General features: G+C 39.0%; 1 protein-coding gene across 6 annotated transcripts in view; it reads right to left on the reverse strand.

Annotated features, from left to right (window-relative positions):
- The window catches only part of pparab (peroxisome proliferator-activated receptor alpha b), a 67,890-nt gene that overhangs the window by 11,428 nt on the left and 32,740 nt on the right, over nt 1-23,722 (reverse strand). For 4 of the 6 annotated variants that reach the window (XM_043709262.1, XM_043709260.1, XM_043709259.1 and 1 more), the window contains 4 exons: nt 17,693-17,853; nt 12,895-13,033; nt 8,500-8,699; nt 4,772-5,219 (listed from right to left, as the gene is read on the reverse strand). In XM_043709262.1, coding sequence (XP_043565197.1) covers nt 4,772-5,219; nt 8,500-8,699; nt 12,895-13,033; nt 17,693-17,853 — 948 coding nt within the window. Of the gene's footprint in view, nt 1-4,002; nt 4,210-4,771; nt 5,220-8,499; nt 8,700-12,894; nt 13,034-17,692; nt 17,854-23,722 lie in introns of all 6 variants that reach the window. The other 2 variants (XR_006314462.1, XM_043709263.1) reach the window with 2 other exon arrangements.

Here is a 23,722-nt window from a genome sequence, read left to right on the forward strand (position 1 = left end):
GTCCAGTTCTGGTTGCCCTATTATAAGAAAGACGTGGATGTTTTGGAGAGGGTTCAGAGGAGGTTTACCAGGATGCTGCCTGGACTGGAGGACTTATCTTACGAGGAGAGGTTGACTGAGCTCGGACTTTTTTCATTAGAGAAAAGGAGGAGAAGAGGGGACCTAATTGAGGTATACAAGATAATGCGAGGCATAGATAGAGTCGATAGCCAGAGACTATTTCCCAGGGCAGAAATGATTAACACGAGGGGTCATAGTTTTAAGCTGGTTGGAGGAAAGTATAGAGGGGATGTCAGAGGCTTCTTTACACAGAGTTGAGAGAGCATGGAATGCGTTGCCAGCAGCAGTTGTGGAAGCAGGAGCATTGGGGACATTTAAGAGACTCCTGGACATGCATATGGTCACAGAAATTTGAGGGTGCATACATGAGGATCAGTGGTCGGCACAAGATCATGGGCTGAAGGGCCTGTTCTGTGCTGAAATGTTCTATGTTCTAAATGTAAAATGTGAAATGAACACTTGTAGTCCTATCAACTTGTGGCCACAGACCATAAATCATATGAAAAGAACAAGGTATAATTACAACTTCTTAAAACTGTCATTAATTGTCAGATGAATGCAATAGCTACTGTACTGGAACCATTCACACTTGAAACTCAACCAAGGATTCAGAATGGTAATAGTTGTTTAACCAATAGACTGCTGTGAAAGAAGGAACAGAAGATATTCATTTCTGTAGGTCGTCCTTCAAGATTGGAAATGTAAACATGACTTATTTGCCATCAAGTATGGTTTTGATACATTCCATGTAAAGGAAGCAATATTGGTATTCAGAATCGATACCGGGCTGCACTATTTCTCAAACTCAACTAGCAACAGATAGTGAGAATGTGCATAGCTGTGACATCCTCAAAGGCATCAACAATATCTCTGGTTCGAAGAAGCAAGTCATGTCATTGTATCTAAATGCTATGTGATGAAGAGTGTGGCATCAGTGACCAGGGAGAATGCTGTTCCTGAGGTTTACAGCAAACTCATTTCTTTGATGACAGAAGCTAGCTTTTATGCTTTGGATGTGGCTGACATGGTAGAGTTGCTTACAACTAATGAACAGAAACTATTCAATGAAGACTTAATGCACATACAGAGTCAATAAACCGCAGACTGTGCTAAAACAGTACTCTAATGACCGTCAATGAAATAACTGACAAGAGTCACAGAAAAGACAATAGGTAATGACCCAAACAGAAATGAAGTGCCAAAGTGAATAGGGTGATCAAGGATGTCATTAGCTGCTCCTGAGAGATCATGAAAACAAAAGAAAACCATCTAATGGTATAAATTTTCAAGTTTGATCCCTTTATCCCAGTGAATAGGTCCTGGCTCCAATTCAAAACCAATCTCCACCAGACCATAACATATCGGTTCAGAAGTAGGTCATTTAGCCCATTGAGCTGTTCCATCATCAGTGGGATCATGGTTGATCTTGATAGTAGAACAAAGAACAGTACAACACAGGAACAAGCCCTTCAGCCCTCCAAGCCTGTGCTGACACATTTTGACCTTCCATATTAAAAGTATCTTCATGTGCAGGATCCATATCCCTCTACTCCCGTCCTATTCATTGTCCAGATGCTTCTTGAATGCTGTTGTTGTGTCTGCTTCTGCTACCTCCTTTGCCAGCGTGTTCCAAGCACTCACGCCTTTTGTGTGAAAAACCTGCCTCCCACATCTCTTTTAAACTTAACCCCACCCCCCACCCTCCTTTCACCTTGAACCTGTGTCCCCTAGTGTGACCCCTCCACCCTGGGAAAAAGCCTCATTCTTTTCACTCTATCCATGACATTCACAATCTTATAAACTTCTATCAGGTCGTCCCTCCACTTCCTGTGTCCAGTGAAAACAAGCCCAGTCTATCCTATCTTTCTTCATAGCTAAAATCCCACATAACAGGCAACATCCTGGTAATCTTCCATCCACTTTCCTGCCTTTTCCCATAACCTTCAATTCCCTCATTGATTAAAAAAATTTTCTCCATCATTGTCTACAGCCCTCTTTGGTAAAGAATTCCACAGATTCACTATCCTCTGAAGAAATTCCTCCTCGTGTGTGTGACCCCTTATTCTGAAATTATGCCCTTAACCAAGGTAAAATAATCTTTCTGCATTTACCCAGTCAAATCTGTGAGATTCCAAATGTTTCAATAAAGTTGTCTCTCACTTTTCTAAATTCCAATGAGCAATGGCCCAAATTCTTCAATTTCTCCTTATAAAGAAATTCCTCAATGTGTGGTATCAGTTGAGTGAACCTTCTCTGGACTATTCACAGAATTCCAGTTGTGGTCTGGCTAGTGGTTTGTACAGTTTTAGCAAAACCTCCCCACTATTTGCTCCATTCCCTTTGAAATAAATGCTAACATTCTATTTGTCTTCCAAATTACCCAGTGAACTTGTTATGCTAACAAGTTTTTGTAACTCATGAGCAAGGACTTCCAAATCGCTCAGTCTTTCTCTGTATAAATAATACTCAGCTTGTGCATTCTTCCTGCCAAATTGCATAACGCCACATTTTCCCACATTATAATTCCAATTTTTGTCCCCTCACTATTGTGACGATGCTACCCCTTTAACAAGGTCATGTTGTCCTTGTTTTCTTTTCCAAAAGGGGCTGTAAAGTCAGTGGTGCCGAAATGACTAACAGAAACTGCCTACGTCAACAATCCGAAGTGGCTTTTAGGTATTTTTTTTAAAAAGTTGTACAATGAAAGGAGAGTGGCTAGTTCTCCCAGTTCAGGCCTTTTTTTTCCAGTTTGGTTTAGTTTTAGCAAATAGTCAGAAAACTGCTGGTAGGAAGGAAGCATCTACAGTGTAAAGAAGTTCCATGCTTCAAGAAAGTGCTACCTGAATTTTCTCTCTGAAATCTCTCCTGCCTGTAAGAACCTTGTTTGAATTTACCATTTGCCAAGGGGTAGGTTTATGGGATGTTGCGGGAATTGGAACAGCTTTGTTAAGTTGCGACTTCAAGTCAGTTGGGTTTTCAATTAGTTAGGTTATTTTAAATTCTGCTTTCTATTGTTCATGTTTCAACTGTAGTGTGTAAGTAACTTCTGTTTTGCATGAAGCCTAGTGGTTTGACAAACTGCATCACTCCTAAATAGACTCCTTTACGTCTATCTTTAAAAAAAGTAAAAGTTAGGATATTGGTTACCTTAAAATATTTTGAGGGAGTCTTGCCTGGTTCATGATACTATATTTCTCTGAGACCCATCAAAAGCACAGGCTTCACAACTGTGCACTTTACAACCTCTGCTTTGTCAAATATTTATGGACAACTTGACAATTCATAGTATCCAATCAGCTCTGTTTCTTTGAAGTTGCACAATATAATATCTGGACAGCAACATCCAAATTACATTTTGCACTGAACGATGAAATTTTTTTTTCCCCCCGTTTTAAATGGAAATGAGCTGCACTTGCAAATGCCCAGCAAGGAAAATGAAGTAAGAATGTGAAGTAATGCTGATTGTGGAAACATGAAATATAGGCCAAAACTGCTGGAAATACTCAGCAGGCCATGTAGCATCTATGGAGTGAGCAAGAGAAGCAATGCTTTAGGTCCATAATCTGCACCAGTTCTGAAGGAAAGTCTTTCTGCATCTGTCTCTCACTACACAGGTGCCATTAGATAATCTGAGCATTTTGTACAATTCCCATTGCTACTGGATTAAAAGTAACTTATTTTGCTAGCCCTCAAAAAAGCAATCAAGATTTCTTCAGAGCTTCTTACTCTCCTTCAGCAAGCAACACAACAGCAGTTGTACTAGATCTAGTTGATGAACATTAAACATAAACGTGAAAAAAGCTAAAGTATAAAGAAAACAACCTTAATTTCATTAAAAAGTGAATAACTAATAAAAAAAAGGTATATGTTTGTAGATGTTAATATACCTTTCTCTCTCTGTCTGCCAGCTCACACTCACTCAGTCTCACATATTCCACATACCAGATGGAATCTTCCAGTCCCCAAGGAAGGCAACCTAGAGGTGGTAAACCAACTCTTTGGTGGTCAGCTCAGCTCCTCCTCACCTCCCGGTTTGCTGTTTTCCCTTTCAACATCAGTAGAACTGAGGACCAAGACGAATTGTAAAGTGGAAGAGAAGCCAGGGAACCAGTTTTTATTGGTCCAAGTCTTTCATTTCTGGTAGTGAATCTTGAGGAAGAATTGTGATTTTATTGCTGAAATTTTCATCAATACTACACCGCCTAACATATTATCATCCCTAAAATAAGCAAAGCCATCCAAGTACATCTGCTTTAAATTTATTGCTCTTCTTTGCTGACTTATTCCTGCAATTAAATTGGTTCAAATTGTGGGCAAACTTGCAATATTCTCACACTGTTGGCCCCTGCCATTTTAAGCATTAGAATAAGGGGAATAGAAGCATGCGTTCCTCTGGAGTGGAGAACGATGCATCATAATTGATGGGTTTCAGCCCAAATGACTTCCCAGAAGATATGGTACCATTGTTATCGAGAGCTCTAAAGAGTTTATCATTATCAAGAAAAGCAAGTCTGGGTCAATGTCAATGACAAAACAAATCCCTAGCTGCATCTTAGATATTGCTATTGATAATACAGATGTAATTAGTGTATTCATTTTTCCAGTAATGTGAAAAATTGAGCTCTTAAAACAACGATTAATTACAATAGTGAAAATACTGTCTGGTTAAAATGCTGTTTAACTTTCAGTTTTACCAGTCACTTATTCTTACCTCCAGAAAGAATGATGGCGGCCACAAAGAGAGCCAAATCACTATCGTCCAACTCTAGTGCATTGAACTTCATGGCAAACTCAAACTTGGGTTCCATTATCTCATTAAAAGGTTTCCGCAGGCTTTTTAAGAACTCTCGGGTCATAAAGCCATTCCCATAAGCTACCAGCAGTCCATCTTTGTTCATAATGGATGCCAACATGGCAAATATGGCTTCATAAACTCCATATTTTAACAGGGTCACTTGATCATTGAGGTCAAGGTTTACAAATTCAGGGATACATTTGGCAAATTCTGTCAGTTCTCTTACTGTTTCCACAGACGTACATTGGCAGCGTTGAAAGATTCTAACTTCAGCTTCTTTGTTCTGGATGCCGTTTACTGCTTGTTTTGATACTAGGTTCTCTTCTGCTAGGCGTAATGTCTCCATGTCATGAATGACAAATGGCTGTAAATTTTATATTCACTAATTAGTAAACATCAAAAAATTCTTCTATACAACATACTCAGAACAAAATTAAGACTTTATTTCAGTACCTTTTATTTCATTTTTCCAAAGTTGGCCCAAATCCTTTTTACCCATTAACTCTGTATTTGTCAAATAATATTTTAGTTAAGCATTATCTCAATTTCAAAATGTGCATTTTTGTTTTAGTTCCAAGACCTCACCCCTGCCCATTTCTGTGCAGATATCTGCACTGTTCCAAATCAGACCTCCTAAGCTTGCCTGATCTTAATATCAGGTGAGCACTGGTAGCTACATTTCAGCTTTCCAGATCCCTAGTTTTGAAATTTCAGTGCTTACCCACTCTACCTCACTAATTTTCTTCTTTAATATACTGTATCCCTTAAAAGCTACTTTGTCGACCACATTGTTTGGTAATTTGTCCTAAAAACTTACCTTATGTGGTATAATATTTAAAAGAAGTTAGTAAAATAGCTTTTATAGGATGTTATTAATGGCTCAGTGGTTAGCACTGCTGCTTCACAGCACCAGGGTCCCAGGGTTCGATTCCAGCCTCGGGTGACTGTGTGGAGTTTGCACATTCTCCCCATGTCTGCGTGGGTTTCCTCCGGGTGCTCTAGTTTCCTCCCACAGTCGAAAGATGTACAGGTCAGGTGAATTGGCCACGTTAAATTGCCTGTAGTGTTAGGTGCATTAGTCAGAGGAAAATGAGTCTGGGTGGGTTACTCTTTGGAGGGTCAGTGTGGACTGGTTGGGCTGAAGGGCCTGTTTCCACACTGTAGGGAATATAATCTTAGTATAATAAATAGAAAGAATAGACCACATGGTCCCTTGTATTGAATGGCAAAGCTAGCTCAATCATACATAAGATCACAAGATGTAGGAGCAGAAGCAGCTCATTCAGCCCATTGGGTCAGCGCTGCCATTCAATTAGATCATGGCTGATCTGATAATCCTCAACTCCACTTTCCTGCCTTATTTTTAACAGGATCATTTTCAGTTTTTACATAAGGCAAATAAATGTATTATTAAATCGAATAACAAAATTCTGCAAAATAAGGGTTTGCTTTTTCACACTTGGAATACATTTTCTGGAAGGAATGGCTTTTACAGAACTAAAGAAATTACAAGTACATGTAGAACAAAATACAAGTGGAAAATACCATCAAGCTCACTAGATGGTAAGTTGGGTGATATTACCAATTTGCAAAAGTCATGAAGAGTCTGGACAAGGAAATAAAAAGACAAATGTTGATTTTTTTAAAATGTTTAACCGTTATCCTTCAATTCTTTCGATACATCAGCAACAAGCATAATGATTGTTACCAGTTTAATAAATGTGAAAATGATCACAGATTTTAGCATCGATGCTTTAATTAAAACAAGAATAAACCTCCCATAGTGAGGCGACAAAATATCAAATTTAAATCCTCTAGTGTTCACATTCCTGCAAATATACTAAATGTCACATTTAAAATATGTTAAGTTATCACACTCAGTTTGTTGAAAAATGTGGCATGAAATCAGATGTATTTTGTTTGTAGAATTTCCATGTTACAGGACTTTAAAGAACCAAATTACTATGAACCTTCGAATTTTGTGCATCACTTCTTGCCTCATTTTCATTTCATCATATATCTAGCACAGCAGGTATGGCAGGCAAAACAGAAGGAAGATGGATGTGAGAAACACAATAAAGTATCAAGCGATGATGATGGTGATGACGACTATCTCACCCAAAACAAATACTATTGCTAACTGCCCCTTCCTCCATTTCATCCCATGTCTTCTCCCTTCTGCATCCCCATAATCAAAATTCAAACAGAGTACAGTGCTATATAAACAATTGGGTGGACTGATTATCTCAGTGGCATTTAAGAGAAAATTTTACAATATAATTAAATATTATAAAACATTAAATTTAACGTGGGGATTCAGTTTGACAGGGAGAAATAGGCAAGGCAATATAAAAGGCATGATTCTTTAGGTCAGAGGGATCTTAGGATATGTACATGAGTTGTCAAGGTGATAGAGGAGATTGAGAACATAATAAAATATACAGGAGCCTATGATTTATAAATAAGGCTGTAAAGTACAAAAGAAAACTAGAAAGTAATAATGAACCTGTAGGAACACTAAATAAAAGCCAAAAGAACTGTGGAGGTTGTAAAACAGAAACAAAAACAGAAGTTACTGGAAAAGCTCAGCAGGTCTGGCAGCATCTGTGAAGAGAAATCAAAATTAACATTTTGGGTTCAGTGACCCTTCCTCAGAACTGATGGCAGCTAGGAAAATGTTGGTTTATAATCAAAAGATTGGGGGTGGGGCAGTAAGGAGTAAACAATAGGTAGGAATATAGAGTCCAAAGAGACAGAAGAACAGTTGGACAGACAATTTGATAATTATCTGGCAAGAGGAAGGTGAATAGCTGTTAATGGAGACTGTTAGTGGCTAACAATAGGTAGTGTCTAATGGCAGACAATGTGATAACAAGGCCTGTGTGTGTGGTAGGGGGCTAGGACAAGGGGGAGTTCAGGCCCTAAAACTATTGAACATGATATTGAGTCCGGAGGGCTTCAGGGTCCCCAAGGAAAAATGAGGTGTTGTTCATCCAGCTTATGTTGAACTTCACTGAAACACTGCAGCAAACCTGAGACAAAGATGTTGGACAGCAAACAGGGTGGTGTGTTAAAGTGACAGGTAACTGGAAGCTCAGGGGTCTTTTTGTGGGCATAAATGTAGATTCAATCAAGTCTTCAAAACAAAATTGGATAATCTGAAAATTAAAAAAATATTGTAGGAAAAATAGAGGTAGAGTGGAACTAGATGCAGTGATCTTGAAGAGGGTTTAGGGCTCAGTGACCTCGTATTCTGTAATCATTTTATTACTCTATGATTCTATAATAGTAATTTACAAATGCAAAAATTTAACATTAATGATGACAGACATTGCTGATATCAATAAACTTTCACAAAGATGATAAACCATCTAATAATGAAATACAGGATGAATGAATATTGAATTCAAAGACTGTCAAACGTTTTGCAAAATTTGATACAATATATATAAACTACAACTGACAAAAATTAAAAAAAAACAAATCTCAATCAATCTGAGATTTTATTCTCATTGGAGGATATTGGAGAAAGAATAGGAAAACATGCTCATATAGCTGCATTGAAACACCAAATTCTTCATCTACACTTTAATATGTATTGAATAAAGAAGTCAAATTAATGGGGAGGAAATAGAGTTACTTACCGGGATATTAGCTTTTCCTGTCAAAATGGCTCTAGCTTTGGACTTGTTCATGTTAAAATTCTTCAGGTAAGACTCATACATGTGTTTTGCAAGACATTTTAGGTCCGCCATCTGTGAATTCTGTACGTCTTGCTCTAGAGTTAGAATCTCTGCTTTTAATTTTTCCTTTTCAGATTGAGGCATTCTACCAAAACGGATAGCTGTGCAGGTAGGAAAGAAAATTCCATTTTTTATCCTTCACTTTGGGTTGACGCTCTCATCCTACTCACCTCACTTCAATTTAAACTGAGACTACCTCAGTTTTTCCTAAGTTCACACTGGTCCTTTTCTTCTTTTTCTCTTTCAGTCACTTTTCTCAAGGTCTCTTTCTAGCCCCATTCACTTTGCCTTATTATCCTTCAGCTTTACACTAGTTCAACCACTTTCTGAGCAGCATCTCCACACTTCTCCCCTCCACTGTCCTCCGCAAAATAACATCAATCATCATTCCTGGTCTTTCCCAACACTGCTTCTGGATCTCCCAGTATAGTCAACACCATTTCTTGAGTTCTGTCTCTCATTAATCTCTAAGCAATAGAATGTGACTGAGTGAAATCACTACAATTTGTACCTACTGTACATGGTAGATTTTCAGGGCTCAGAAACATATAAGCAGGTTTCAATGTTCACTTTCATTCACAAACATGAACAAGCACTAAGTCCCTTAACATTAACTTTGATTGAAAATGCAGTAAAAACTGAATGTGCTGGGGAAACTCAATAGGTCTGGCAGCTTATGGAGAAAGAGAGAAAAAGAGAGTTGAGTGCAATATGATTCTTCTTTGGAACTGAAGGGGGCAAGAAAATAATGGTTTCCATGTTGCTGACAAAAAGGAATAAGGCACAAAGGGAGCAGATGGTGAGGGGGCCCAGACCAAAAGGCAAAGTCAGTGCTCATTGTAGTGGAGATCCCAGGATGGAACAGAAAGTGATTGAGGTCAAAATATTGAGAGGGAGTAAAAAATAGTTCTTAGGGCTAAAGGGATCAAAAGTTATGGGGAAGAAAGCAGAAACAAAGTACCGAGTTAGATGATCAGCCACCATCATTTTGAATAGCCATGGAGGCTCAAGGGCTGAATGCCCCACTTCTGCTCCTCTTTTCTATTTTCTATAAAAGATATTGACGAAGAATGGGTGTTAAGACTACATCTTAATAGCACAAACTACATGAGCCTGATGAAGAGCTTACACTCAAACATCAACTCTCCTACTCTTCAGATGCTGCCTGACCAGCTGCACTTTTCCAGCACCACACTCTTCAATTCTGATCTCCAGCATCTGCTATCTTCACTTTCTCCAAGGCACAAAGATGACAGGCAAATCTTGTGGTATAAGTTGGAGAGAGGTGCTTTGAAGCCACCATATGGGAAGGCAAGAGGTAAATACTGAGGCATTATGGCTGGGCATCAGTCAAAATAACAAAGAAGGGTCACATTTTGCAGAATATTTGCTTGAAGAGCTGGGCTGAGCATTTCTGTTCCTCTCAACTCACAAAGAGTGTTATGAAATGTGTTTACCTGATGACCTGGCTGCCTTCAAATCCCATTAGTTTCCAGTTTTCCTGAGTTTGGAAATTCTAGTTGGCTAATATTAAGTTTAAAATGTTTTTTACTATATTATAATACTTAAAACAAGTTCTTACAAGTTGATGTCCTACTTCTCACATGGGAAACCTGTCCTTGTGGACCTTAATATTGACTTTATAAAGATTTATAAAATTGAAATTTTTGAGCAGTATTGCTTTTTCATGTGAAAAGATAATTCAAGTTGTAGATAGTATAAGCACACTCTTATGATCTCTTTTTCCCTAAAAAATAGTGTGCGTTTTTCATTTCAGGTACCCAAGATCTGGAAACTTTCTCAATACTGGAGGAAGAGGAATATGATGGTGTGATGGTGTCAATCTGACACCAGCAACACATCAGACATTGCGCATAATTCAGACGCCAGTAAAGGGAAGGGATCTGTACACGTTGAAATACCTGGCATATAAAAGGGTTGAAATATAAAAGCACTATTGTGCTACTGAGACTTTATAAAGCTCTGGTTAGGCCCCATTTGGAGTACTGTGTCCAGTTTTGGTCCCCATACCTCAGGAAGGATATACTGGCACTGGAGCGTGTCCAGCAGAGATTCACACGGATGATCCCTGGAATGGAAGGTCTAACATATGAGGAACGGCTGAGGATCCTGGGATTGTATTCATTGGAGTTTAGAAGATTAAGGGGAGATCTAATAGAAACTTACAAGATATTTCATGGCTTGGAGAGGGTGGACGCTAGGAAATTGTTTCCGTTAGGCGAGGAGACGAGGACCCGTGGACACAGCCTTAGAACTAGAGGGGCTAAATTCAGAACAGAAATGCGGAGACATTTCTTCAGCCAGAGAGTGGTGGGCCTATGGAATTCATTGCCACAAAGTGCAGTGGAGGCTGGGACGCTAAATGTCTTCAAGGCAGAAATTGATAAATTCTTGATGTCACAAGGAATTAAGGGCTACGGGGAGAATGCGGGTAAGTGGAGTTGAAATACTCATCAGCCATGATTGAATGGCGGAGTGGACTCGATGGCCGAATGGCCTTACTTCCGCTCCTATGTCTTATGGTCTTATTGTCTTATAAGGGAGTGGGAGCAAAGGATACCATATGGTCCAGCTCTTGAGAGGGTAAAGTTGGATGCTAGTTCTACTATAAAGAGCTCAAACAATGAACTTTGATGAACAAGCTAAAGTGTGCACACCCAAATAAATGGTTGATGCACCGAAAATACTGGGAAAAGGCCTGATCGCAATGTCTCAAAGTTAAGAAACATTTAGGTGCCAATTAATTTGGGGTAGGACTTCACTCGGACTCATCCTTTCCAATCAACAATGCTGTGGAACCAATCATGATTCAGTGGCTAATGCAGAAAAGGAACATGTCACTTAGCTCCTTAAGTCTGCTCCATCATTTCATGAGATCATAGCTGATGTGTGATCCAACTCCATTTACTACCTTTGTTCCACAGCTCTCATACATCCAATGGAAAAAAATGTTCAATAGTGGATTTAGCATCAATTGCTTTCATGAAATAGCATCCCAAACTTCTATAGCCATTTGTACAAACAATATATTTATGTATTTACAGGAATAAATGTCAGGAATGAGAAACCTCAGTTGTTTGATAGATTGAAAAAGTTGGGTCTGCCTCCTTGGAGAGAAGAGGTTCAAGTTAAGATCTGATAGAGGTTTTCAAAATCACGAGTGGTCTAAACAGAGTAGATATGGAGAAATTGTTCTCAATCATAAGAGCACGAGGGTGTAAATTTAAAGTGACATGCAAATGAAGCAAGGGAGATGAAAGAGAGAGAAAAAAAATCACACAGCGATTAGTTAGGGATGGAATGCATTGTCTGGAACTGTGGTGGAGGCAGGTTCAATTAAGATATTCAAGACAGCATTGGATGATTATTTGTCTAAAATTCCATAGAATCCCTATCGTGTGTAGGCAGGACATGCGGCCCAACAAGTCCACGATTCTCCAAACAGCATCCCACCCAGATTCACTCCACTACCCTATCCCTGTAACCCTTTATTTCCCATGGCTAATCCACCTAACCTACACATCTTTGCACTGTGGGAGGAAACCGGAGCACCCAGAGGAAACCCACGCAGACACAGGGAGAATGTGCAAACTCCACACAGACAGTCACCTGAGACTGAAATTGAACCCAGGTCTCTGGTGCTATGAGGCAGCAGTGCTAACCACTGAGACACCATGCCACCCCAATAAGAAATGGCATGTCAGGATTTGCAGAAAAGGCAGAAGATTAGCACTAGATAATAGAACCAGTGCAAGCCTTCTCAGAATTGTCATGGTTTTCATAAATGGTACTAAATCAGCTCTTAATGTTTGCTTTCTTTTTCCTTCCATCCCCTCTAATATTAGCTCTATTTTCTTCCATACTTCCTTTCCTGCAAGTAGCTTTTGTGTTTCTTTGGTCTTGCCCCAAACTGCACTTTTCAGCATCTTGCAGACTGATGTCAAAGATGAACTAGCAAGTATATAAAACTACAGGATTTGATGTCAAACCAGTAGTCATATCGGCAGTCAAGGAATTATAACCACGTAATGCAGCTACTGAACCAGATCAATCAAGTAAATACTACATGGCCATGCAAAAAATAAGACCAACATGTAACTAATGCAGCTAAATTAGGATGAACTGTGTACAATATGGTACATAATGCGAATACACGTATAGGAAAAAATTGTACATCAACCTGTGAACAATCTATGCAGCTGCTAATCAAAATCAGACTTAATATTTATGCTTCTGATTAGAAATCTAAAGTAAAGTCTTATAGTCTTCTTGTACCATTGTGTGACATTCCCACAGCAAGGCACTTCTGAAAACGACAGCACTGGCACTTGTTGCGATTCTTCTTTTGAATCTTACAGTTGCGTTCACACTGATCATAGTCCAGTTTCAATCGTATAGTCCTCCTAAAAAAGCCCTGCAAAATAAAAACCCCAGTGGCAATTATAGAGCAACCTGCTTCTAGTGGAATACAAGATTTTGGTTTTTCAATAATACAATAACACAGGAATAGGACATCTATTGGAAATTATTATTGAAGCATGACAAATTAGGTTATGGCAGAATTGAAATTTCTTTTACAAGATTCTATTTCAATGATCAGAAGGAGCAAAACTATTTCATCAAGGATGGAATTACAAGAATATAATTGTGCTAAAAACTAAAATGCTCAACCAATGCACTTCCCAACCCCATGTTATCTCTGGTGCCCACTTCCTATTTCTCAATATGTTGGTCCTTGATGTCTTTGACTGAATGCATTTGAGTTTCCATGTGTAAAGTGATGGGACCCAAGTCCAACTCACCCCCACCTCTCTCAACCCTTCCACGGTCTCTAAACTATTAGACTGCTTATGTGATGACATGCAATTTGGAGGAGTACTTGGAGATGTTGGCGCTCCCAGATATCAGCTACCTTCATCCTTTTAGGTAGTCGAGGTCATGAAATTAGAAGGTGCTATTGAAGAAGCCTTGGTGAGTTGTAGCAGTTCATCTTAGAAATGCCAAAATGCACCAATTAAGGACAGAATGAAGGTGATGGATAACATGCCAGTCGAACAGGCTAATTTGCCCTCGATAGTGACGAATTTAGTACTATTGGAGCTGCATGCATCCAGACAAGTGGAGATTATTTCTTCAGACTCCTGAATTGTGCTTTGTAGATGATGGACAAGCTTTAGAGAGTCTGGAGGTGAGTTATACATGACGGAATTCCTAGCCTCTAACATGCTCTTAGGTTGATTCCCTGGCTTCATGGTAATTGTAGCATGGAGGGCTATGCCAGTACGAGGTTACAGATTGTGGTTGAATATAATTCTGCTGCTGTCTTACAGTGTCTCATGGATGCCCAGTTTGGAGATGCTGTATCTGTTCAAAATCTATCCCACTCAGCATGGTGACAGGGTCACACAACACGATGGAGAGTATCCTCGATTTGCATCTGGGACTTTGTCTCTACAAGACTATGCAGTTACCATCACCCCGATACTATCATGGACAGGTGCAATTGCTGCAACTAGACTAGTGAAAACAAAGGTCCAGCACATTTTTTCCCTCTTGCTGTTTCCTTCACCATCTGTTGGTCCAGTCAAGCAGCAATATCCTTCAGGATTTAACTAACAGTAGTGGTGCTACTGAACCATTCTTGGTGATGGATATTAAAGTACTCCATCCAGAGTGTAATGCCACCCTTAGTGCTTTTGGAAGAGAACGAATTCAAGCAGTTGCGCATCTGCCCTAATAACTTCTGATGCATCTCAGTGTTATATTTGTTTTTATACATTTACTGTGGAGCGCAATAGTGCAGTTTATTGCAGTAAATTATTTATCTAGCACATTTAATTTGTTGTTTTGGACTTTCAGTTACTACATAGGAGGTGACAGCCTCATCGTATTGTTATTGGACTGTTAATCCACATACCAGGTAATGATCTGGATTCAAACCTGGGTTCAAATCCCGCCACAGCAGATGGTTGAATTTGAACTGAATAAAAACAAAATCTAGAATTAAGAGTTTAATGATGACCATGAATCATTGTTGATTGTCAGGAAAATTCCACTTCTCACCTGGCTCACTAATGTCCTTTGGGGAAGGAAACTGCCTTCTTTACCTGGTCTGGCCTACATGCGACTCCAGACCCACAGCTATGTTGTTGACTCTTAATGCTGGCCTAGACCTTATCCCATAAATGAATTTTAAAAATGGCAGTTAGTCTAGTCCTCCTGATACAGTTCTTTCTCCCCAGGAAAGAATACAATACCCTGGATATTCCAGACACAACAAGAAATGGAAACATACATTCTCGACCAAGCCTAAATGTGCATTGTTATCATTTTACATGCCAGGAGCCAAAGATTTCCTCTCCTGTCCACAGCACAAAGCAGTCAAAAGGAACTCAGAATGTGAATGCAAGCTATAAACAGAGTGAACCCAAGCCTTATTTGAGGTCACTGCAGAAAAGCAAACCCTTGACATGCATCTCTAGCATTCTGAGCATTGCTGTGTTTATGTGCCAACAGGTCTACACAGGTGTTGTTAAGGTTTTCTTTATTCAACTTTTAATTCTCACAAGTCACCACCTGACAAACACCGCTCGCTAAAGTTCACCACCCCCACTTTCACTCTGCCCACTGCTCTTCCTCCCTGGCTCTGCTCATCTCAAAATCTGTCTCAGCCTTGTTCATAACCAACCATATTACCCCTCTTCTCTAACTCTGGCTCCTCAATCGTGGATGTAGAAAAGTCTCTCCTATATAGATCCGCCTCCTCAGTTCTGCTGATATGGAGAAGAACAAAAGCTGCTGTGGGTGTAGAGTGGGGCTGGTGAGTAGAATCAGAAGAAAAGGCATGAGGCATAAGCAGAGCTGGGACATAGGATGTGACGTGTGCTTCAGTACCCCTAGTGTTTTAAGAGAAGGTTTCACCTGGATATTCTCTGAACAGGTTAATTACAAATGGCATTCTATGTTTCCTTATGGCTACCTAAATAAATTAGGTAAATCAAGCACAGGGTAAACAGCCCAAGTTTACATGTTGGCAGATGACACCAAGACCAGAGTGGTCACAGAGCCATTTCTGGAAAACTACAGGTCCCTTGCTTCAGTGCAAGTATTTTCCCCAGAACCTGTGGTGATATTCCAGTCCTGAGCAACAGTGAACATCTCAGAATTCTCTGCTTTTGGAACCAGAAGACCTGAGCCACCAGCACTACATCACAATCTGCACCAAAAAAACACATCAAAGAAGTGAAGAGGTTGTATTGATTTATGAAATTAACTTTACCAGTGTATACAGTTAAACTTAATCATTAACCTTTCACATATTACTGAAGTCTGATTCAGGTGGAGTTCAAAATTGGTAGCCATTTCAGTCTGGACAAAAAAAAACTTTCCACAGTAGATCTACAAACAAAGGTTAGCAAATGAGTCAATTTGCCCATCTTTATTTTCAAGTAGAAGATTCAATTGTGTACAGGCAATGGGGCACCAAGAAAGTTGCTTAGTCATACACAGGCCAAGTTTTAATCAAACAATCTGAAATTATTTCACTGATACTCACACAGATCTGGAGCTCAAATAAAAAAGGGAGAGGAGAATAAATTAAAAAATTAAGGTTTCTGCTGCAAAATAAATGCTGAAACCTATTCAGACACTGTTTTGAGAAACCAAAGACCGGCAAGATTTGATTAACTTAGCAAAAGGCAATGATGCAGGAGTTTTATAGATCAGAGGTCAGGCCATTTCTTGAATAAAGAAATCCATTCAGATTACCAGGGTATAAGGGAAACTCAAAGCCTTTAAAGCAACACAGAAAGTAAAGAAACTGTTATCCTCATTGATCAATGCATGATACTAGTGAAAGTTACAGAATAGGGAACCTTCACCATTGAAAGAATATAGAGAGTGGACTTTATAACAGTGCACAAGATAATAAGTGAAATTAAAAAAAATTAACCTGAATCGCTATTTCAATACAGAAGGACAAAGATACAAGATTAACAATGTATTTTTATAACACCATTCCATATTGTCTTCATCACACAAGATGTTCCTCTTTGAACTCAACCAGTAATTTCTTAAGCAGCATTTATCCTTGAAGGACAAGATGACAATTCGTATCTGGCATCAATCCAATTTATTCCAGAAATCTCTTTACTTTTCAACATTTCTTTCACATTTTCTCTGCAACATCCTTCGTCAAATGAACATTGTCAGAAAGAGAACATGATATTCCACGGACAAATTTTATGTGATTGTTCATTATCAAAGATTTCCTTCACTATATTAGATAAATACAGTCCTAAAACTTGTGCTTTCATTACTGCCAATTTTTCAGCAATTAAAGTATTTGGAACTAGTTTGTTAATAATGTTGGATTTCAAGACCAATGGACAATATTACTCTTTTCCAGCAAGAATGTAATAATAAGCCCAGTCATATTAAAATACCTATTCTGAAGATTGACTTGGGTGGCATCACTAAAAACTACTAACTTTACATCTTTTGGATTACAAGGCTGGAAACATGAGTGCACCTTTCTCTGAATTTAATTTCTTCAGTGTTTTAACAACATTTACGTCCTCCTCAACCATAAAACATGCTAAAACATGATACACACAGTTCCAATAGAATATAACTAGCATCGGTTCTTGCCTGAGTGCACAACAAGATCAACTGACCAATTAAACTTCTTAATTAGTCGCTTTCTGCCTTGAGTTGGTAGGAGGTTGAGAATAGAATAGGATGGAAGAGACTCCACTCCACTTAATATCACCAACATGCACAATAAATGAATGACATTAGCTGATGCCATAAAGATCTTCAAGACTGCATTTAACCAAATATCTGATGTCCTAAGCATCTGAAGTCAAGTATTAAAATGTCAGGCAACACGAAGACGGAACTCTTCTAATGTTGTACGTTTAGTAAAATGGTCAGAATTGAACACGAGTCAACACAGCTCTCACCTTTAACCATCACTAGAAGAGCCATGGATAAAATCATTGCAACACTACAATGTTGATTTTTGTTGTCAAAACCAAAAAAAATTTCAGTTAAAAAAAAGACTTGCACATACCTTACAGCCCTCACAGGCATGTACACCATAATGAAAGCCCGAGGCTTTGTCCCCACACACTCGGCACTCTATGCTGAATCCAGAGGTGGAAGCTTCATCTTGGTTTAATGGTGTAACAGGAAAGATGGTTGATGATGGACTAGAGGCTGGTGTAAGAGTATCTGAAAGTTGATGAGGAGGAGACAAAAAAAACTTTATGATATTAAAGTAATCCAAGTAAAATGGAGATAATATTAAATATTCTAACATTTTAGCTGTTTTTGTTAGTTTGAATAATCCATGAGGCAGGGACAATGATTCATTTCATTCAAAAAGTCAAAACTAAATTTAAAGCAATACAATTCAAGGTCAAAAATAAGAATAACTTATATGGAGTTACCAGTCACTGGGTAATTCTTCCCAACAACTAGCTAGATCACATGTAACTAGATAGTTTGAAATAGAAAGCAATATTGCTCTTTCAGAAAATAATTAATTTTATTATGGATCTGTAGTTCTCTCCACTGTTGTCTGCCTTTTAATGGTAAAAATTCCACTATTACATCATAATTTCTTTATAAAATAACAATGCAGGCCCAAAGTATCAGAGCATGCATCAGCTATTACAATTAAAAATGACCTAACCTCCAATTTGCTTTCACCATTTAGTATGGTATCCTGGTACATTTTACTAAAAGCAAATCAGGTACTACATTATATCCTTCATCTGGCACACAACAAGAACATCAACTCATGGCGAAACAAACTAAATTTCATATCAGAACTAATTCAGCTTTTTCCAAATTATTGACGGTCTAGATTCAATTATAGCCAAGACTGCGCTGGGGGAAGAGAAACAGATTTAAACAAAAGAAAATATTATTCACATAATTAAAAACGTTGCTAACACTGTTTCATCACTCCATTGTGAAACAGATATCGATGACGCAATATTGCGCATAATGCATCATTTCAAACTTAAACCAGGAACAATCAGCAAAATCTGATTTATAGAATACCAAGCATCCTTCTCAAAAGATCTAAAATATATTCTGCATATGAAGCTGCCTAACTACTCATAAATTTTAATCTTATAAAGAATTATACAATGCATAAACAAGCTGGTCAGCCTAAACACCCATTTAAGTTTGTTGTGGTTCCTCCAGTTTGTCCCCTTGTTTGAGAGTGGGAAATAACTATTACTTGAAAGGAATTCAGATCAGTGTGATCAAAAGAATCAACAAGCCTCTTAAGTTGAATTGTAGACCTTGGGCTGAATTTAACCTGGCCCTCGGGAATAGTTAGTGAGTCAAGGACTGGGGCAGAAGCAAGTGTACAACTGGGAGACAATGCCTGTTGCCTTCTGGATCACTGAGTTCACTTGCAGCTTTCCTAGAGAGAGGCTAACTGAGGCCCTTGTATAGTCATCAAATTATCAAACATGTGCAGTAAAAGTTGGCAGACTCAAGGGGAGGACATTCCTAGTTGAGTAACCTGTGGCTCCCTGATGGTGCTGCTGTGAATAGGGGCTGCCTCATAGAAAAATCAAATACACACTCTCCTTTTCTGACTCGCCTTGAGCGCGATTGCGCAACTACCTGGCAGCTTTTGGAGGGAGGGGACGGATTGGAAGATACGGAAAAGATTCTAACCCTAAAAGGGCACAGGCCCCAGTGCCGAGCAGTTAATTGCCTAATTGGCACAGAACCAGATTAAGGTTGATCGAGCCAGCCATTGCTGGCATTATATTCAACCGTTTGTCTGGACATGAGATAAAGCAATCAAGATCTTATGGGATAAACGGTTGAAACATTCTGTTAGAAGTTCCAACACATAATTATGAAAACTACAGTTGAACAGTTTCACCAACCTTAGCAATAAGAACAAGTAGTAGATGAAAGACAGCATAAACGGTATTTTGAGGATTAATCAGCATTTCTTTCCACACTGTAATAAAGCAGAATCTTGGAAATGAGACACATGCTGACTGGGTCTGATGCTATCAGCATTGAATACCTAAAAGTAATTTCTTGAAAAATAACAAATCAGCTTTTTCATGCTAACTATAAAAGAATACCACCTCTGAAGAGGGAGTCATTCCATGAATAACAAATCTTACGCAGAAGACGTAGGGTTCAATGTACTCTATGCTTTACAATTTGCTCTGAACGATCAAATAGTGAAAAGATTATTATATATTATATGAACAAGAGACAACCTGTCAAGAATAGAAAGGTACAACAGAAGATCACTATTAAATAAATAATTCAAGAATGAACTTAGATAAGTTGCTCACAAGCATTAGCAACAAAAAAGTATTTAACTTAGAGTCATAGAGATGTTCTGCACGGAAACAGACCCTTCAGTCTAACTTCCCGATGCTGACCAGATATCCGAACCTAATCTAGTCCCACTTGCCAGCACTTGGCCCATATCCCTCCAAACCCTTCCTATTCATGTACCCATCCAGATGGGTACATGAATCTTCCGTATCTTCCAATCCGTCCCCTCCTTTTAAATGTTGCAATTGTACCAGCCTCCACTACTTCCTCTGGCAGCTCATTCTATACACACACAACTCCTGGCTTGGAAAATTTGCCCCTTAGGTCCCTTTTAATATTCCCCCCCCCTCACCTTAAACCTATGCCCTCTAGTTCTGACTCCCCCGCCCCAGGGAAAATATCTTGTCTATTTACCCTATCCACGAGTCTCATAATTTTATAAGCCACTATAAGGTCACCCCTCAGCCTTTGACGCTCCAGGGAAAACAGCCTCAGCCTATTCAGCTTCTCACTATAGCCCAAAATCTCCAACCCTGGCAACATTCTTGTAAATCTTTTCTGAACCCTCTCAAGTTTCACAACATCCTTCCGATAGAAGTGGCCTAACCAATGTCCTGGACAGCTGCAAAATAAACTTCCAACTCCTATACTTGATGCTCTGACTAATGCAGGAAACCATACCAAATGCCTTCTTCACTATCCTATCTACCCTGTGACACCACTTTCAAGGAACTATGAACCTGCACTCCAAGGTCTCTTTGTTCTGCAACACTAACTTTTTAGTTAGTGAGTAGAAACACCCTATGACCACAGAAAGACTGTTGTCACCAGTTACAATTTTCGAAGTGACTAAAGTCACGGAAAAGCAGAAAAACATACAAGCAGCAGCAGTAACAACTTAATCGTCTTTCATGCAGTACATACATCTCAAGCAGGCTATGAAGCAGTTGTAATCATACAGTCAGAGTTATACAGTATTGAAACAGACCTTTCGGCCTAACTATCTCATGTCAAACATAACCCCATAGTCCCACCTACCTGCTCCTGGCCCATATCCATCCAAATCTTTCCTATTCATGTAGCTATCCAAATGACTTTTAAATGTTGTAATTGTACCTGCATCCACCACATCACATATTCAAATTGTTCTCGGACTGATTTTCAATACATTGAAACGTAACTTTGTTCTTTTTTAAAAAACTATTTCTAAATTACAAAAGGTACATGGGACCAGAATTGGTGTAAAAGCAGTAGCGAAAGGATTTGTACATTTCTCATTGCACAAAATTAGACAAGGACTTAAATGAAGTCAAACTAGTATTTGTAGTCGTGCAAAATGAGTAATACCGAATCAGCAACTGATTTTAAAGTAGACCACTGATTCACTATTGCTTTTTTGATGTATTTACCAAAACATCAGTTTTGTAGAGTATAAGCCACAACCACCTGATGAAGGAACAGCGCTCTGAAAGCTAGTGCTTCCAAATAAACCTGTTGAACTATAACCTGGTGTTGTGTGATTTTTAACCTTGTACACCCCAGTCCAACACCAGCACCTCCAAATCAGGACTAATTTTGTCACCCAGTACTGAAATGAACAACTGACAATGCATAATATGTACACGCGTTTATAACAGGATAAATAAATTGATATCACAGATAAAACCAAATAGATACAATATTATAGCCATTTCTGAGAGCCTTGATTGTAAGCTGACCAAGGCAGGAAAGTGAATATTCACAGATACTTAATATTTCTGACAGGGTAAAAAGGAAAAGGAGGTGGGGCAACTCTGTTAATAAGTAAAATAAAGAACTGCAGATGTTGAAGATCTGAAACATAAACAGAAATTGCTAGAGAAATTCAGCAGGTCTGGCAGCATCTGTGAAGAGAGACAGAGTTAAAGTTTCAATTCCAGTGACCCTTCTTCAGAATAATAAACCATGAGATCAGTACTATAGTGAGAAATTACCTTGGCTTGGAAGGTTAAAATGTAAATCAGTCTGTGTGGAGATAAGAAACAGTGTGGGGAAAAACATCAAAAATAAAAACATGAAGCAATGGAAATACTGAACTGGTCTGACTGTATCTGTGGAGAGAACAGTAGAGCTAATGGTAAAGAGTTTATGGGTAGCACAGTGGCTCAGTGGTTAGCACTGCTGCTTCGCAGTGCCAGTGACCCAGGTTCAATTCCAGCCTTGGGCTACTGTCTGTGTGGAGTTTGCATGTTCTCCCAGTGTCTGTATGGGTTTCCTCTGGTGCTTCAGTTTTCTGCCACAGTCCAAAGATGTGCAAGTTAGGTGAATTAGCCATGCTAAATTACCCATATAGTGTTCAGAGATGTGTAGGTTTGATGCTCAGTCAGGGGAAATTTAGAGTATTGGGGAATGGGTCTAGGTGGGTCAGTCTCGAATTGTTGGGACAAATGGCTTGTTCACACACTGTAGGGATCGTATGAGTTGAATATGGCTGTTCTTGGGAACAGGAAAGTAAATAGGATGTAAAATAATTCACTGGTAGGAATAATATCCTAATAGGAGGGTAGAGTACAAATCAAGAAATAATAGGTGCTTGCAAGGAAGACATTCCATCAATAGCAGGTCATTTTAATAGTCTCAGACTGAACGAAACAAATTGGCTAAGGTAGGCTTGAGGACAAGTTAATAGTAGGCCATTCGTTTCTTCAAGGCTGCTCTGCCATTCAATAGGACGATGACTGGTTATCCAACTCAGTACTTTGTTCCTGCTTTCTCCATTATATGAAAAATATATATATATTTCTCATCATCTCAGTCCTAAATACTGTAGCCTGTAGCCTTAGATTGTGACCCGTGGTTCTGAATTTCCCAGTCATCAGGAACAGCTTTCCTGCATTTACCTTGCCTAGCCCTGTTAGAAATTTATGGGTTTCCATGAGATCCGACCACTCATTCTTCTAAACTCCGGCGAATATAGCTGTCTCCAGTCTCTCTTCATACATCAATCCTGTCAGCCCAGCAATCAGTCTGGTAAGCCTTTGTTGTATTCCATCCATAGCCAGAATATCCTTCCTCAGATAAGGCCAAACTGCACACAATACTTCAGGAATGTTCTCATCAGGCTCTAAAATTACAACAAGACATCCTACTCCAATATTTGAACCCTCTCACTATGAAGGTCAACACATCACTTGACCTCTTCATCATCTGTTGTAGGTGTATGCTTATGTTCAACAATTGGTGTACTAGAACACCCAGGTCTCATTACACCTTCCCCTTGCTTAATCTATTGCCATTCAGAAAGCAATCTGCACTTCATGATTTTGCTACCAAAATGAGTAAAGGTGAGATTATCTACATTATATTTAATATGGATGCTCTTGGGAACAAGAAATAAAACAGGATGGAAAATAATTCACTGGTGGAAATAATATCATAACATGAGGGGAGAGTACAAATCAAGAAATAACAGGTGCTTGCAAGAAAGGCCCACCCACTCTGTGTCTAAATCACATTGAAGCATCTCTGTATCCTCGTCACAGTTCACACTCCCACTCATCTTTGTATCATCTGCAAACTTGGAGATATACATTTACTTCACTAATCTAAATTATCATGAAAACAGGAATCCAAAACACTGATTCCTGTGTTACCCCACTAGTCACTGCCTGCCACTGGGTAAAAGACCAGTTTAATCCTATCCTTTGTTTCGTGCCTGCCAACAAGTTCTCTACCCATGTTAGTACTCTATACCAATCCCATGGGGTTTAGTTTTACATGCTAATCCACT

The sequence above is a fragment of the Chiloscyllium plagiosum genome, chromosome 19 (assembly GCF_004010195.1).
Source record: "Chiloscyllium plagiosum isolate BGI_BamShark_2017 chromosome 19, ASM401019v2, whole genome shotgun sequence".
NCBI lineage: Eukaryota > Metazoa > Chordata > Chondrichthyes > Orectolobiformes > Hemiscylliidae > Chiloscyllium > Chiloscyllium plagiosum.